Source organism: Pelecanus crispus, chromosome 7 (genome assembly GCF_030463565.1).
Source record: "Pelecanus crispus isolate bPelCri1 chromosome 7, bPelCri1.pri, whole genome shotgun sequence".
In the NCBI taxonomy this organism is placed as follows: Eukaryota; Metazoa; Chordata; class Aves; order Pelecaniformes; family Pelecanidae; genus Pelecanus; species Pelecanus crispus.
In genome coordinates, this window is record NC_134649.1 from 3,711,379 (window position 1) to 3,726,680 (window position 15,302).

The following is a 15,302-nucleotide window of genomic DNA, read 5'->3' on the forward strand; positions in this document are numbered from 1 at the left end:
TTAATCCTAGTGCAAGCGCTTGGGACAGGACAACCCTTTTGGTACCAAACCCAGCCTGTCATTCACAAGGTGGCTTTTTTCTATAAAATCCACATTAGCTGGGTGCAGAGCGATGCAGCTGGGTTTGTACATCCCTTCATGGCGCACACACCCCACAAACCCTTGAATTTGTAGGGATTTGGGCACCTTAAGGGAGGACAGGCAAGCCTCCAGGTTATTTATAGTTTGAAGACCGTTGGTGACTATGGGAAGGGTACCATATAGCAAATCATATTTCAGTTCCCAGAAGCATGACAAATAAGAACATGGAGGCCTGGGATGTGAACCAGCTGCTCCTGGTTTAAGAATAATTTATGGTTTTGACTTTGTTTGGAAGACACGTGGAAATGGCCTTTGCCAGGAGGGTCTCTGCACAAGCACCCAAAGCCCCGCTAAGCAGTGGGGTGTGAGCATGATCCAGCCTTCCTGCACTGAGCAGGGATCCTGGGCTGGGATCACGCAGCTGTATCCCATGAAAGGGATCTGCAACAGCCGCGGAGCAGCAGATGGCGATGGGCATCAGTCTTTCCTTCTCATGTGGCTGTGATTATTTTGCTACCAAGTTGCCCACATAATTTTTCTCTGTGTGCTGCTGCACTGAGCTGCTCTTGAAGTGCACCAACGATTCAGGGTTTTAAGTGTTTCTTCAAACTGTTGCATACAGCAAAATATATCTGCAGAGAATGGTCCTTGAAGGAGCCTTCAAGGCAGGACTGAGCCCATCAGGGGGCAGCCCAAACTCAGCCTCCCCTGGATTAGGCTGGGTCTTTTTCCTCTCCAAAACCTGTGCCCCTTGCTGGGAAAAAGGTTTGAGGGACTTGCCATTTAGCAGCACATAGCTCTTCCAGCTCTCTGCATTAGCAGTCCAACATAGGCATCTCCCCTCCTTTCCAGTAGCTTTTCCTGAGATGTTTTGTGCTTCTCTGTGGTTCTGCGGATGTAAAGACTTTTCTGCTCCCTCCCTGGGACAGGATTCGGTTAAATCTGTCATTGCGCTCTCTGACTCGTGAAAAATGGTTGAGTGGTAGCCAACATGTTCACCAGATAACCAGCAAGCCTCGTAATAAGGCTCTGGTTGTTGTCTCCTGCCTGTGCCAGGGTGCACTTCCCAGCTCTGCAGGGACAGGAGGATGCAACTCTACCACCCTAAGTGCAGTTGAACCCTCTTGCCTTGGCCATGGATGTGAGGGGACAGACCTTGTGGGAAATTGGAGCCACTCTCTTGGTGAAGGTCTTCTGCGTGGAGCTCAGTGCCGTGCTGGGAGGTGCTCCAAGGCAGGGCTGAGCTGCAGCACCATCTGGATGTGTCCTTCCCACCTGGGGAGGCTCAGACCACCTCTGATGTGGACCAGAGCTGAACCCAGGGACGCAGAGCCTCCAAAGCTGTAGACTTGGGTGTCCGGTTGGCTTGTGGAGCTGAGCCAGCCTCTGCTTGTCCTGAGCATGGTGCCTGTGCAGCAGCAGGTTCCCCAAAGAGCTCAGCATGTGTGCTTGGTGTTCTATCAAGACAGTGCAAACCCGGGTGTCATGAAGCCAGCAAACAAGGGTCAGCATTTCAGGATGAGATGGTGCCAGTACCGTGCCTCCTGTGGCAAATGTGACGCCATTTACAACTTCCCATTTGCAGAAAACACACCATACAGCCAAATCCCTGTCCTGCCAGACTCGGTCCTCTCCCACGGGCATGAGAAGGAGCACCATCTCTAACCAGCTTTGCAGGCTGGGAGTCTGCCAGCCCTTTCATCCAGCACCGGTGGGGAGCGTGGGCTAGTTCCCCACGGCACCGTGCACCCCGCTGGGACCAGCAGCATCCCTCCAGAAACTGCAGTTGGGTGAGTCTGTAACCGCAGAATCAGGCTGGGATCCTGGCCAGCAGGCTGCAGTACCTGCTAAATATAATCCATTTTGTGCCAAAAGGGTTCTTTCTCCTGCATAACACAAACCAATTTCACCTAGGAAGCTCTGGATGGTATTTAATTTCTGGAGGTGTAAGAACATGTTTATAGAGGGCTGGGGATGATCTGCAGTGTCCCTTTGGACCGGTGAATGTTGCTCTTCAAGCTTTGCACCTTATTCTCAGCCTGTGCGAGGCAACCTTCAAATACAGGGCATTTCTGCAAAGCTGCCAACAACCAGCGCTGGAGGGAAAAAAGCTCCTTTCCAGCGCGGCACCGGCCGGCGGCCCAGGAACGGTTCATTTGGTGCAGCACCACACAACGCGACCCGTAACAAATGGAGGCAGAGCAGGGCAAGGGGATGGGGCGTCTGAATGAGGCACCGGTGGGTTTCTGGAGCTGCCAGCACTTCAAATGCTCTCAGTGCTAGCCACAGCCTGCTCTCTGCATTAATTTCATCACACTCCCTCTTTTGTGCGCCTGTGTGCGCGCGCATGCTGATATCCTTCCAGATGGGCCTCTCTTCTTCTTTGTGCTGCTGAATCGATGAAGAGGCTTCCTTCAGTTCTCAGACTTTTTCAGAGGAGCCTTTGGAAAGCCGATCTCCGGTCACCGGCCTGGACCCCTGACCCGAGCCAGATCAGTCATCCTGATTGCCTATGAACTGGGAAGACAGCTTGGGAATACCACGGCTTTCGAGTGGTGGAGGCCTCTCGTTTCAGCTCAGCCGGGTGTGAATCTGCAGCGGCTCCTCTCCCCACTTCCATCAATGCCTGTCAGGGCATTGTGCGGAGATGTGATGGAGCCCTCGGCTCACCGAGCGGCTTTGGTGACCAGCAGAAAGCCTTCTGGCATCTCGCCTCGTCTGACGTGCTCGCGGCACTGCCAGTCTGGCACTCGCGGGAAAGTTTTCCAACAGCAGATGTCTCAAAGTGACAGATTTTTTTCCTGTTGATGGGGAGAAATAAAAGGACACTGCATATTTCAGATGGTTGATGCGCAGAGACGCTCTGCGCCTCCTCGCACGGCAACTACATATTTTCCTTTTGTTTGAGCTTCCTTAAAAAAAGAAAAAGACAAAAAGCAGCAGAACCTGGGAAAGCTGCTGGACCGAACACTGACCCTGCTGTGCCACATCCTCTGCATCCCGGGGGGCGATGCGGTGGGCGAAGGCAGGAAGAATTTGTAGTTAAGATGAAAACGGATGCAGAGCGGAGGTATCAGCTGGGATGGTGCTGGGATTCATGTAACTCGCTGCCAGCTCCTGCCCTCCTCATCGCAGCTACCAGCGTGCTTCAGAGCTCACGCCGGGGCTTGCAGGGAGCTCAGCATCCTCCTTCGGAGGTCTGCCGGTGGGTGTTAGAGGGACCCACAGAGAGAGAGAAAACTCCTATCTGATGAAGCTGGTGTTTAGATACTGAGCGTTCTGCTCACCAACTTCCCCGCACTTAGTTTCCGCTCCTTACCCAGGTTTATAGACATAGCCAAAAATCCAGGTGGTTTATTGACCCCGTTGCCCGCGCATCGTTCCAGGTAATGTGGGCCCTGGGTAACCGATGGCCGAGGCTCTTATTGCACGGTACATCCAAATACAGCCTGGTAAATCTCAATGAAAATGAACTTTTCAAAGCCTGAAGCAAGTTTCCAGCTACCTGCCATGTCCGCTTTGCAGAAATTTATTTTATTTATTTCTTCTGACTTGACTCTGCGTGGCAGTGTTACCGGCCACCCTGGGACCTCTGCGGAGAGGCAGCTCTGATGTCCGAGGCTCTGCCCAGCTCCGGGTCCCACTGGCCAAGGGCTGTCCTGCTCCAGGACCGCTGGCATCCAGCACATCACCTGTGTTGCACAAGACAAGATTTGCACAGCCCCTAATCCTCCCAGGAGAGAGACGTCTTTGGCCCCAGCATCACGCCGTTGCCATCAGGCTCCTTGCACCCTTGCACTGCTTTCCAGCCAGGCTCCCCTCTTCCCTCCTCCGCATCTTTTCCTCTCTCTGTGTAAAGCAAATAAACGCTCTTGGAGGCAGTGGAGCCTAAATACTCCTCGTTGTTCCTGGGCTGCTTTGTGCTTGGGCAGCTTAACGTGGCTCTCAACTTGCGTGCCAGCCGGGCCTGGCTGCTCCTGGGTGCCCAGATGCACAGCGGCCGCGTGGAAATAATCCCTGCATTGATGGGGCAGAAGGAAGCACTGCTGCTCCTTGCACACATCTGCTTGGTGCAGAGCTGCAAGTACAGCTTTCGGACTGCATAATCCTTCCTTCTGCCATCTGTCCTCACAGGAATCAACCCTTGTTGACACAGTTGAGCCGCGCATCGGGGTCATTCCTCCCTGCGCCCCCCTCCCAGCTCTGCCTTTCTCCTTCCATTTAATCAGATACATTGAGCCCGTGGCTATGAGGGGAGCTTAGGGCTGATTCTCTAAAATCACCATATCAGCTGAAACCATCACATTTGATATTCCATTTACAATGTTTCCAAGGAAACAAAGGCACAGGACATAAATAGATGACTGTTAAACATTTGCTCACTCACCATGGCCCTGATAATTTACAAGGCAGAGATGTGAATGTTAAATCAACAGCAATAATAAATTTTAATATAGGAAGACCAATATTTTGCTGCAATTAGAAGAAGCGTTCGTTCTGACATACAGGCAGGCAATGGCAGGTTATTTATCGTTTCCACTTTCTATATACAATTTTTCATTTACATAAAAAGCAGCTTTGATTATGACTCCCAAAAAGCCATGAAGTGCCCCTCGCATCAGCAGGGGTGCTTGGGATTTACTCATGTGCAGTCAAGTCCCAAGTCCACCTGGAATTCGCCACAGGAGGAGAAAATAATTTATTTCTCCCTAGAAGTAAGCAGGGGATGTGGATTTGGCTAGGTCTGGGTTATTTCTTACAGAAAAATAGCAAACAAAAACTCATGCAAGCTTTGGCGTAAGCCAACGAGACGATGCCGAAACTTGGAGGCATTGCGGTCTCCCAGGCATTCATGCCAAGCCAGAAGCAAACCACAGTGCAAATGAACTGGGCAAGACTGGAAATACAGATGCACAAATAGGGGTTAATCCAGAGTGGTGCCTGTATGGGTGATGCTCTAAAATGGAGGGGGAGGCAGTGGTGAGCGGGGGTTTATTCAGTGCCACGGGTGTGTGTCCTATAGCCTATCTACAGCACTAGTCAATCCCCACAATTTGCAGTAACAAATACAATTTACAGTGGTGTGAAAGCTGTCACCAGGTTTAGTTGGTCCAGTCTGGACCCCTACTGGAACTTTATTTGCAAAATTTTCCCCAAGATGCCCTGTTTGTGAGAACATCCTGCCGGGACTAAGGGCATTGTAAGTATGTTGTATGGTAATCTGAACTGCTGCCTCAGGGTTGGTAAAAACGCCTCCAGCATCAAAGGCTGCCTTTCCACTTCCAGCCTGGAGCTGGGCACAGTGTGCTGAGACTCCCCAACCCATGTCTTGGAAGGGAGACACACTGGGTATTTATTTATGGGGTCTTGTGTCTGCTGCATAGTCACAAATCGAATCGCGTTGTTCCTGGCTTGGTTTCTGAGGAAAGGCGCAAGCTCTGGAGAGAGGAGAGCTTTCATTGACAGGTCCCTGTTTGTGAACAAATGTTATTAAGGAGAGTTGTTTTGCCCGCTGAATGGCAAGACAGAGCTAATGTGTTGCACAGTTATTTCTAACTCAATATTTGCTGGCGTTGTTTTAAAGATACTGGGCAGTGCAACCTATCGGCTGGCCCTGAACTTGCTCCGGTTGTACGCAGTCACTGCCAGAGCATCGTGCAGCTCAGAAAGGGCCTTCAGTTCACGTGGCCACATGTATGTGGACTCTGGTTATCACCATGCCCATCAAGCCCCTAAACACCCCTCCTAGAGGTGATGTGGAGATGGGCACCATGCTCAGGAATGCACTCATTTGGGAAAAGCCATGGTTGGCTTTTTCCTGTCTTTATCTTGGAGGCTGAAAACAGCATCTAAGCCTGGTGTGGAGGCCCCCAAAAGCAGGCAGAAAGAACCATCCTGGTTGCTACCTTGGGAGAGCAAGCTTTGATGCACCAGCATCAAAAAGACGCTCAGAGGTTTTGCAGACAAAACCTGCGACTTGCTCATAAGCTTTGGCTTTTGGCTTGTGGTGATCATGTTTCTGAAAACGCAGAAGCAGGAACTGAGGCTGTAACCCTGCCGGATAAGTCAGCTAATCCAAATTTTACCCTAAGACTGCTCTAATGTGCTATAATGCAATGCTGTAGAGCATCACCAGAGGGCTTGCTGGCTGTGCTTGATTAGACTTGGCTTAGCAACCGCGTGCGGTGCCTGGATGGGTCTCACTGGTGTGTACTGGAGCTAAGCCAGTTAGAGCTGGTTTGGGTGTATGGATACACTTGCCACAGAGATATCTCTGTAGTGTGGCTGTGATCTTCCTGAATTCAGCGCTTCCGATCCTGCCGTTTCCTGTCCCACCCTGTGTCCCCATCCAGCTGTACTTGTACCACAGTCTCTGCAAGTCAAGACAGAGATATCTGCCCATCCAGGCAATGACACATCCACCTCCTGGGCTTTTCCTTCCCCAAAAGCACCAGCCCACGGCTTCCTGGAAGCTTTCTGTGGAAACAGAGGCCTGTGGGATGCTCTGCCATCAGAGCCAGCATGGGGGCCATGGCATGGGTCGGGGGGTAGGGACACGTGCTGCAGAGCGCTCAGTGAGATGCTTGTCCCTCTCATGTCCCCGTGCAGCACTCTCTCCATCTATGGGATCAACCAGGCGGACGAAGCCATCTACCAGTGCATCGCCGAGAACAGCGCTGGCTCCACGCAAGCCAGCGCTCGCCTGACGGTCCTGTGGGCAGATGGGCTGCCCGGTCCTCCGCAGAGCGTGAAGGCTGAGACGGTCTCTGCCACCACCATCCAGGTGTCTTGGAAAGAGCCTCTGCAGAACACCAAGGAGATCATTGGCTACGTGCTGCACATTCGGAAAGCTGCAGGTATGGTGCTCTACCTACTTCCTAGAGCATCCTCAGCCTTCCCATAACTTAGCAACGCAGCCCACTAGGTAAACCGGGTCTGCGCTGCATAGACAGTGCTGCCACCCACGTTCTCCATCATCTCCGTGTTTCTGAAAGACAGAGATGAGGCAGTAACACTGCTGTAAATACCAAAAGGGTGAGGAGGTATTGAAGCCACGTAGCCAAATCTTGCTGCCCATTTAGGTCTCTGGCAGAGCGCCCAGAAATGTAAGCAGAAAATGATGTGGGCAAGATACATATCCACGTCAGGGACCAAAATTACCGCTTGCAACTGTTTAGTCTCTTTACCTCTTGCAAAGCCTAACGCCGCTCTGTTCTCTCTTTCTTTGCACTTCAGATCCTGTAGAGATGGAGTATCAGGAAGCTGTTAGCAAGAGCACCTTCCAGCAGCTAGTGACTGATTTAGAGCCCTCGACCAGCTATAGCTTTTATATAAAGGCTTACACCTCCCGGGGTGCCAGCAAAGCCTCAGAAGTCACAGTGGTGAGCACGCTGGGAGAAGGTAAGGAACGCTTTGCGCTTGGACCATCAGATGCTGAAACCCGCTGTGCGTAGCAGCAGCGCCTGTCACCCCGATACCCGCTCCGTAGCGCTTTGGCACGTAGCCTGTGGTGTTGATGTTCCTTGTTCCCGCTCCTCTTCATACTCTGGGATATTGTGTAAAACTCACTTTTATCATTACACGGGGGTCAACTGATTGCCTTAAACGCGGCATTGCCTCTCACAGCTGATGTTGCAGCTGGCGGTGAGTGTAAGTCTGGCTGGTCTCGTGCGTTGCAGCTGCTCTGGGCTTTTCCTAAGCTGCTTACTAAATGCAGATTTCCTGCTCAGGCAGCATCTCAGCATGCTCCAGCAGCTCTAGTACTCACAGCTCTTACTTGATAGGTGCCACACTTTTCTGAATTTGAATTTTTTCTGCTCTACCCTGGAGAAACCACATTAGAGTTGAGCTGTCCTGACCTACAAATCCCTGCCTTGAAGCAGCCTTGTGTTTCAGTGAGAAGTTCAGGCTATCTCCAAGGCTTTTTCCCTGACTTGGCCTCCCAGATGTGGCCACCAGTTAGCTTCCCCAGTAAGAAAGCGGGTGCTCTAATGCAGGACCCTTGCACACAGAGACCAGACAGAAGCCACAGCCCCAGCGTGATCTGTCAGCTGGCATTTCAGGAACATTTTCCTTGAGACTTATGTACCTCTCCAAGCACCTCTGCATCCTGGCTCGTCTCACATATGGAGACTAAGTTTTTAGGAGCATTGCATCATTCTTATGAACACTCAGTAATAATGAATTTGCAGCAGAGAGGGCCTTGGGTGTGAGGATGTTATTTAGGATCAAATGAAAAAATGTGTTGACTTTCAGGTGGGGGATCCAGTTCTCATTCCGTTTTCAGCCCTTGCAGATGTTTACTACAACATTTAAGCAACAATGCCAATAAATCCTCGCCCTGCTGGACCCTGCAAGTTTATTTTCGTTGGTACTCTGCGGGGAATCAGTCACCCTTGGAGTTTGTTTTTCCTTCTGATTTAGAGAGAGAACGATAGACTAAGGCAAAACTTGAAACTCCTTGACCCGATGCTCTGAGTTCAGCTACTGGAGCTAGAAGCCAGCCATGCTTCATAGAGTTTGGTGTTTCTGCAGGTCTGGGTCAAGCCAGAGAGGACTTTTTGTCATTATTACCCTCAATCATGACAGAAATAGTTAGGTATCTGGTAATGGGATCATAAATTTCCTGGCTCTCTGAACTTCCAAGGCACCCCTGTCCTGCTCAAGGCTTGTCCTGTGTAACGAAGCTTCAGCAATTAGCTCCATGTTCAGGATGGACAAGCTGGCCTGGTTAAGATCACTCAACCCCAGCTTACATTTGCCTTGTAGGAAGATAAAAAGAGATTTAAAAGTGCCAGTTCTGGCTTGATTTGTTTGCTTTGCTTCACTCGGGTGCCTGTTGCCTTCTGCTCACAGAGGAGAGAGCGGGTCAGAGAGCCAGGATCCAGTGGCTTTTGTCACCAAATTAAGGTTTCACTGCAGATTTGCCTCTTCTCACAGCCAAACCATTTCATCCCGTGCCTTCCTGAGGCACACCGGAGAGCCATGACTCCCGTGGGCTTGGGCAGCCCCTGGATCTGTGCTAACAGCCTCGGAAAGGGACAGGATTTCCCCGACACGCCGTGTCTCAGCGTTGTCATCCTGGCTCAGCGTGACGCGTGTGAGATGTGCATGAAGCCCCGTGGTGGCAAGACCCCCCTGTCACCATGCTGCTGTGTCCTGCCTTGCGTGGAAAGGACATGGCGGGTGAATCTGCCAGCCCGGGATAGCTCGGTGGAGCCGGGGCCGTGCTTGTCGGGGTGGCCAGCAGGGATGCTGCCAGCTGGAGACTGGTCTGAGTGACTGTGTTGTACTGGGATTGTCTGGAGTAGGAGTATGGTGAACGTACTGAGGAGCAGGGCTGCTTTCAGCTTGGGGAGGTCAGCTTTTCAGGGCTAGGAATATGCTGAGAATGCGCTTGGCTGAAGCCTCCAACGCTTTCTAGAAGCGCGGTGCTCCTTCCTTTGTGTCAGTGATAATTTTGGATGAAAAGTAGAAGGGAGGATGCTGTAGAGAAAGTACCCAAGTGAACCGTGTCCTCCATAAACCTCTCTCACCAGGAAGGTCCTCCTGTCTCCTCCCTGTCGTTCTCCTTTACGCCGTTTCACAAATGACATGGTATTTTAAATCTCAAACTCTCCGCTTCATTAAGCAGCGCACAGTCCTTGTTCTTGTCTTTTAATGCTTTTTAGGGTTTTCTCCAGGACTTTTTGACATTTCTCTAGGATGAAGACTGTTCCTTTAGTCATCTTCGGCTAAAGACGCCTTCAAGAAGAAAGTTGAAATGACCTGGGGAAAATTCCAAACAGCACGGAAGAGGAAAACAAGTATCCCAGCCCTTAGCATGAGGGACACGCCTCACTTACAGTAGATCCATATTATGTCTTATATATACTTCTGTGAAGCACATATACACTGCTGTGTGTACATATATTTATACACACACGCAGATATACTCCATCTGTATACACTTATTTGTGTAATAACATTATAAACAGCACGTGCATTCTGCGAGTGCATACATATAATCAATATTATACATATATATACTCAAAGTTTGAATAAATACTATATATTCCATACTTTGAAGGAGAGAGATTCTTGTGGTTTTTATTAAATGTAAGGCTCTGCAACCGTAAAATAAAGCCAACTCTTCGCAAATCAGGATGGCCCACATCAGTGTTTCTTTGTCCATGGGATAATGCGATTTCCCTTTCTGTGGCGTTTTTCACCCATGATTTGGAAAATGATGCTTTAAGCAAGAGTCCAACTTCTCAGAGGGGGGATCCAGACAATTCCTAATTTTGCCCTAAAGGGAATTGGGAGACTTAGGAAAAAAGAGTATTTAACTGGATTGCAAAAATATGCAGCCTTGGGAAGAATGGTACATTCTGGTATAAATAGAATTTACTGTGTGTTTTACACCCAGAAATTGCAAAGCACGGCCTTCCCGTCAATGAAATCAGAATAAATCCTAGCAAGAAGAAGTACTTCAGCCCATTTTTTTTCCTGTTGGCAGCACTCAGGCAGGATTGGGATCTCATTAACCTGACCGAGGACAGCTGCTCTCTGAGTCTTTCCTCCTGCATCCCCATGGAGATGCTCCCCGGGCAGCAGGGACTTGTTCCTCTCCCTGTGCTTATTTGGAGGGCATCAAGCAAAGCCCCTGCAACCTGAAGGAGGGCATCACTTTGGGAAGAGGCAGGATTGCCCAGACCCTCCTGCTCAGCAGCAGAGATGTCTTTGCTTCCCCTAAATCTCCTTGTGGGAAAGATTGAGCTCTCAGTGCCTGGGAAAAGGCAAACCATTGTGCTGTGCGGTTTTTTGCCTTTACTATTAAATCGAGGAAGTGCCCTTTTTAGCTCTCGTCAGTCTCAGACTGACACAGCCACATTTCATCCGCTTTGCACCATCGCTCACTAAACGGCTGTGCTGAACTCTCTGCCAAAGGACACTGTCAAGGCCGGGTTTGCACTGCTCATCCTTTAGAGACCCTTTGGGGAAAACCAAGACAAAAACCAGCATTGGTCCAATGCAAGCCCAGCAATCCTTGTACTTGGGGATTTCTGAGCTTGTAATCATGTGGGATTGGAAAAATAGCTCTGCCTCAAAGCCTGGAGGCTACTGGAAAAACAGGGCTGTTGTTCTGCTCGCTGCTTTTGCTGCAGGGTTTAGCCGAGCTGGCTGCCTGATAGAGCAGTGCCCAAAAAAACCTTCTCCCTCCCCAGAGCAGAGCCCTGGGCAGGGCAGAGCCGGCAGCGCCTGGTGCTTTGCACCTTCTGAATGGTGCCAAAGCCGGTGGAACTGATGGGAGCATTTGGCCTGGGGGTGTTTTGTGGCAATGAGGTGAAAAAAAATCATCAGTGAATTGTCCTGCTGAGACACGTCCCTGCGTTGGGGTGATCTGTGTACGAGAAAGGGAGGGAGAGGGGAAGGAGGAGGTTTGGGGGAAACGTGGTCCTGTGTGCCCCGGAGCTGCTTAGGGCTCCGGCAGGGTTTGGCACAGAATCAGCTTTGGAAAACCCAGATATTTGCATCACAAGAAAATTGGCTTTGGTTTGCAAATCTTTGCCTCTCAGCCCAGGCCAATGGGGCAGGATGGGGCCGGGCAGCTTTTTGGGGACCTGGGGTGGAAATGGCCGTGACCCCCAGCTGCAGCACACCCCGAGAGTGAGGGCAGGGTTTTGGGGCATTGACTGGAGCAAAAGGCAACCTGGTGGATTTGGAATCAGGCCTCGGTGACACCAGGCAGCAGCAGGGACATCTTCCCAGCTAAACCCTCGTGCGCACCTGAGGCCAGGTAAGTGCCTGCCTACCAAAAAAAGCCGGCCACAGCTGTGCAGGGATCTCAGGCTGCTCAGGTATTAGGGCTGTTAAAGAAGATGCCCCCTTTCTCTCCCAAGTCCCCAGCAGAGAATCACAAACTTCCTCCTAAAGCCGACGGGGAGAGCAAGCTCCCACGCACCCTGCAAGCCAGTGCAGGTACCTAGCATGCTTTTAAGACGGATGCCTCCGGCTCCATCCCTTCTGGTTCCTTCCTCCCTGGGGGATTAATCACTCTGAAAGGTCCTCACTACCCTCAGGGCGAGGGCAGAAAAGTGGAATTTGGGAATGTGTTGCCAAAGTCGCTGCATTCCTGCCCTGACCCGAGGGGGCTGAGCATCAGATTGCAACCGGAGTGTAGAAGTAGCCTCTTTGCTTGCTGAACTGAGCAGAGGAAACCCTTGGAAACTCCTACAGCTCCCTGAAGAAGTTCAAAACTGTTAAACCAAGATCTGGTCTGATCTGACTTTTCTCAAGCTCATCCAGCACGTGTTTTGGCGCAGTGACCGCAGGGAAAGGCTGCTGGGGAATTTGTCATCACGCAGACTTAAAAAAAAGCACATGCAACCCACTCTCTTTCTCTCTCTGTTGCAGTCCCAGCCATGCCATCCCTCTTTATTAAAGTCATTAACAGCACCGCCGTCCAGGCTACGTGGGAGCCCTCCATCAAACTGGGCCAGCACGAAGGCTTCAAGCTGTATTACCGCAAGGTCCACCTCTCCCAGTACACAGGTCCGGTGCTGCTGCCCAGCAACGCGACAACGTACAACATTACGCACCTGGGTGAGTATGGTGACAGCTTGATCCGCGTCCCCTCCTGACCCTGGGAGAGCCTGTCGTGATGGGAGAGCTCAGGTGTGTTGCCCAGCCACTAAACGGGAGGTGCTGCAGCTCGCCCCCGGGTTTTTAGGGTGCTTTCCCAGTAGTAGGTACCTGTTTGCAGCATCTTGCGTGTATTTGGTAAAATGTGTGTTTCCTAAAAAAAGGAAACATTATGTTACCCGGGGAGAAAACGCTAATGATTAAGGCTGAAATGCCCTTCTTGTGTCTCCTTCGAAATAGATGCGTCGGTGGTGTATGAAGTCAAGCTCCTCGCCTATAACCAGCACGGGGATGGAAATTCAACTGTCCGCTTCGTGTCCTTGAGGGAAACTGTGGAGAGGACAGGTGAGACAGGACGCCGGTCTCGGTGGCGGTTTGTGAAAACCGCTTTGCAGGAAGGTGGCGAGGCCTGACGCATCCCGCAGACACCCGCGGCTCTACCCCACCATCTCATTTGCAGCCACTCATTTATTTTCAGCGTCACAAATAATGATGAAGCAAAACTCGGCGGGGCTGGGACCACCTGGTGCTGGTAGGGGTGGCTTCTCTGCCGCGTGGCTTGCACCATCCCCATTGGCCTTTGTTAGCGTTAGCCAGCCAACACCCCTTCACAGCACAGTTCAACCTGGTGACTTTTTCACCAGGGGCGGGAGGACAAACCAAGTGTTCCTGTAATTGCCAGTTTTGTCCCCTAAGCTCAAGGTAGAGATGAGGCCATGAACATGAACAAACCCCCATGCATAAGCTAAGAGCTGCCATCCTCGAGTGGGACATGGTACACTGAGCATCTCCGCGCTCCTGGATATTTTGACCTTCACTGGTGCCGGGAAGGGAGCATGCATGGCTTTGGGAAGCAGAAGGGCTGCAGAGCATGAGCACTGCATTATGTGGCAGAAAAGGGGAAATCTCTAGAGGGAATCTCTAACTGATCACACCTTTCATATTCATCTATGTGTAAAAAACATTCTGCTGCTCTTGGAAGCCTTTTAAGCCTTCCAGTGGGAATATCTTCAAGAGACAGTTATTACCCCTTTGTCTGTGTTGGAGTAAATACTAGTCTCGTTGGCATCTGCCTACTTGGTGCTTTCCATCAGGCATCAGCCTGCTCTGGTGAGGTGGCCGCCTCTCACCTCCCACCTCGGACACAGGGTTTTGGAAAAATTAATATCGGAGTCGTTTTTGTTCATTAATTGTGTCTAATAGCAGCAGCCCAGGTAATGGGGCTGGCTCCCTACCGACCTTCCAGTCCTGTGCTTGCTGTGACTGCCTTTCTGGGGTACCAGGAGCAGTGGAGCTGCTTTGGCGGGCAGTGACCCCCCTGGCCCCCCACCCTGCTCTCCTCTTCCCCATACACAGCTCCCAGCACTGCCCAGGCTCCAGCTTTTGCTCTGGGCTCCCCAAAAGCTGGAGGAGCAATAGGAAAACAGCACCACTGACCCCCTCTCCCCCTTTCTTCTGGCAGTGTTGAATCCCCCTTGCGACTGCATGAAGGACGAGCAGAACAATAAGACTTCCACGACTGGCATCATCATTGGGATCCACATCGGCGTCACGTGCATCATATTCTGCGTCCTCTTCCTCATGTTCGGGTACAGAGGAAGGTAGGCGTTGCTCGCGCCGCTGCTCACGAGGAGCAATGCTCCCTAGTGCCGTGTGGGTATCCCCGCGGGGGTCTCGCACCCCCAACGTGATGATGGGCTGTTTCCCGTGCACATCTCGGGATGCGCATCCCACGGCGTGCGATGGCGCAGCCCGGCTCCCGTGAACGCCGGGTGCTGTTCCCAGCACGGCTCCTGCCTCCCTCCCAGGCCCCCAGATCCAGCAGGCTTCTCTGAATACACCCCATCAGCTCCAGTCCCCACCAAGGGACCTGGTAATTCCCGGGAGCATCACTGTGGCAAGCCCTGACCCTCCCTGCAAACCAAAGGCCCTTTCACGGTGAGGGCGAGAGACATGAGCGATTTATAGGAGGGATTTAAGGAGTGAAGGAACGTAGCAGAGGGATAAGGCAGACTCAGGCTTGGGGGGAAGGAAGGGGGTGGAGGCACCGGCTTTGCTCACCCTCAGGCTCTGCCTCTGTATTTTTCAGGCTGCTGATGTGCAAAAATGTGCAGGAGCAGCTGTCAACCCCGCAGATCCCCAGGAGCCAGCGGAGCGCCACGGGCCTCGTCCTCAACGGGGCCGCTCGCAGGGACGACCGGGACTTGAATGGAAAGCAGCTGGATATGAATGAGCTGGAGAGGTTATTCCCAGCATCCCCGTCCCAGGAGCAGCAGGATAAGGGAATAACGGTAAGTCCAGCGGGACGGGAGCATGCCTGGGAAATGCAGACGCGGCCGTGTGTCTTAGAGCATTGGTGACCTGCCACCGTCATTGCACTGTCCCCTTCTCTCTTGCCAGTCGGCTCACAGCCTGCCGGCCACCCACGACGACACCCAGATATCCACACTCCCTCTGGATGAGTTCAGCATAATTGAGGAGCAGCCAGACCCCCTCCCAAAAAGTCCCCGTGCTGGCAGCCCCGCAGCTCTGGCTTCCGACCACGGTCCTGCCAATGAAGGATAAAACTGCCAAGACTCGAACCCTCTTGTAGGAGT

At 51.8% G+C, this 15,302-nt stretch overlaps 1 protein-coding gene across 1 annotated transcript in view; it reads left to right on the forward strand.

The window, feature by feature from the left end:
- The window catches only part of IGDCC3 (immunoglobulin superfamily DCC subclass member 3), a 105,822-nt gene extending 90,552 nt beyond the window's left edge, over positions 1–15,270 (forward strand). Inside the window, exons 8-14 of the mRNA XM_075714130.1 lie at positions 6,691–6,938; positions 7,318–7,482; positions 12,478–12,666; positions 12,946–13,050; positions 14,168–14,306; positions 14,795–14,996; positions 15,106–15,270. Of these exons, the coding sequence (XP_075570245.1) occupies positions 6,691–6,938; positions 7,318–7,482; positions 12,478–12,666; positions 12,946–13,050; positions 14,168–14,306; positions 14,795–14,996; positions 15,106–15,270 (1,213 nt within the window). The remainder of the gene's footprint in view (positions 1–6,690; positions 6,939–7,317; positions 7,483–12,477; positions 12,667–12,945; positions 13,051–14,167; positions 14,307–14,794; positions 14,997–15,105) is intronic.
- Positions 15,271–15,302: the final 32 nt, after the last annotated feature.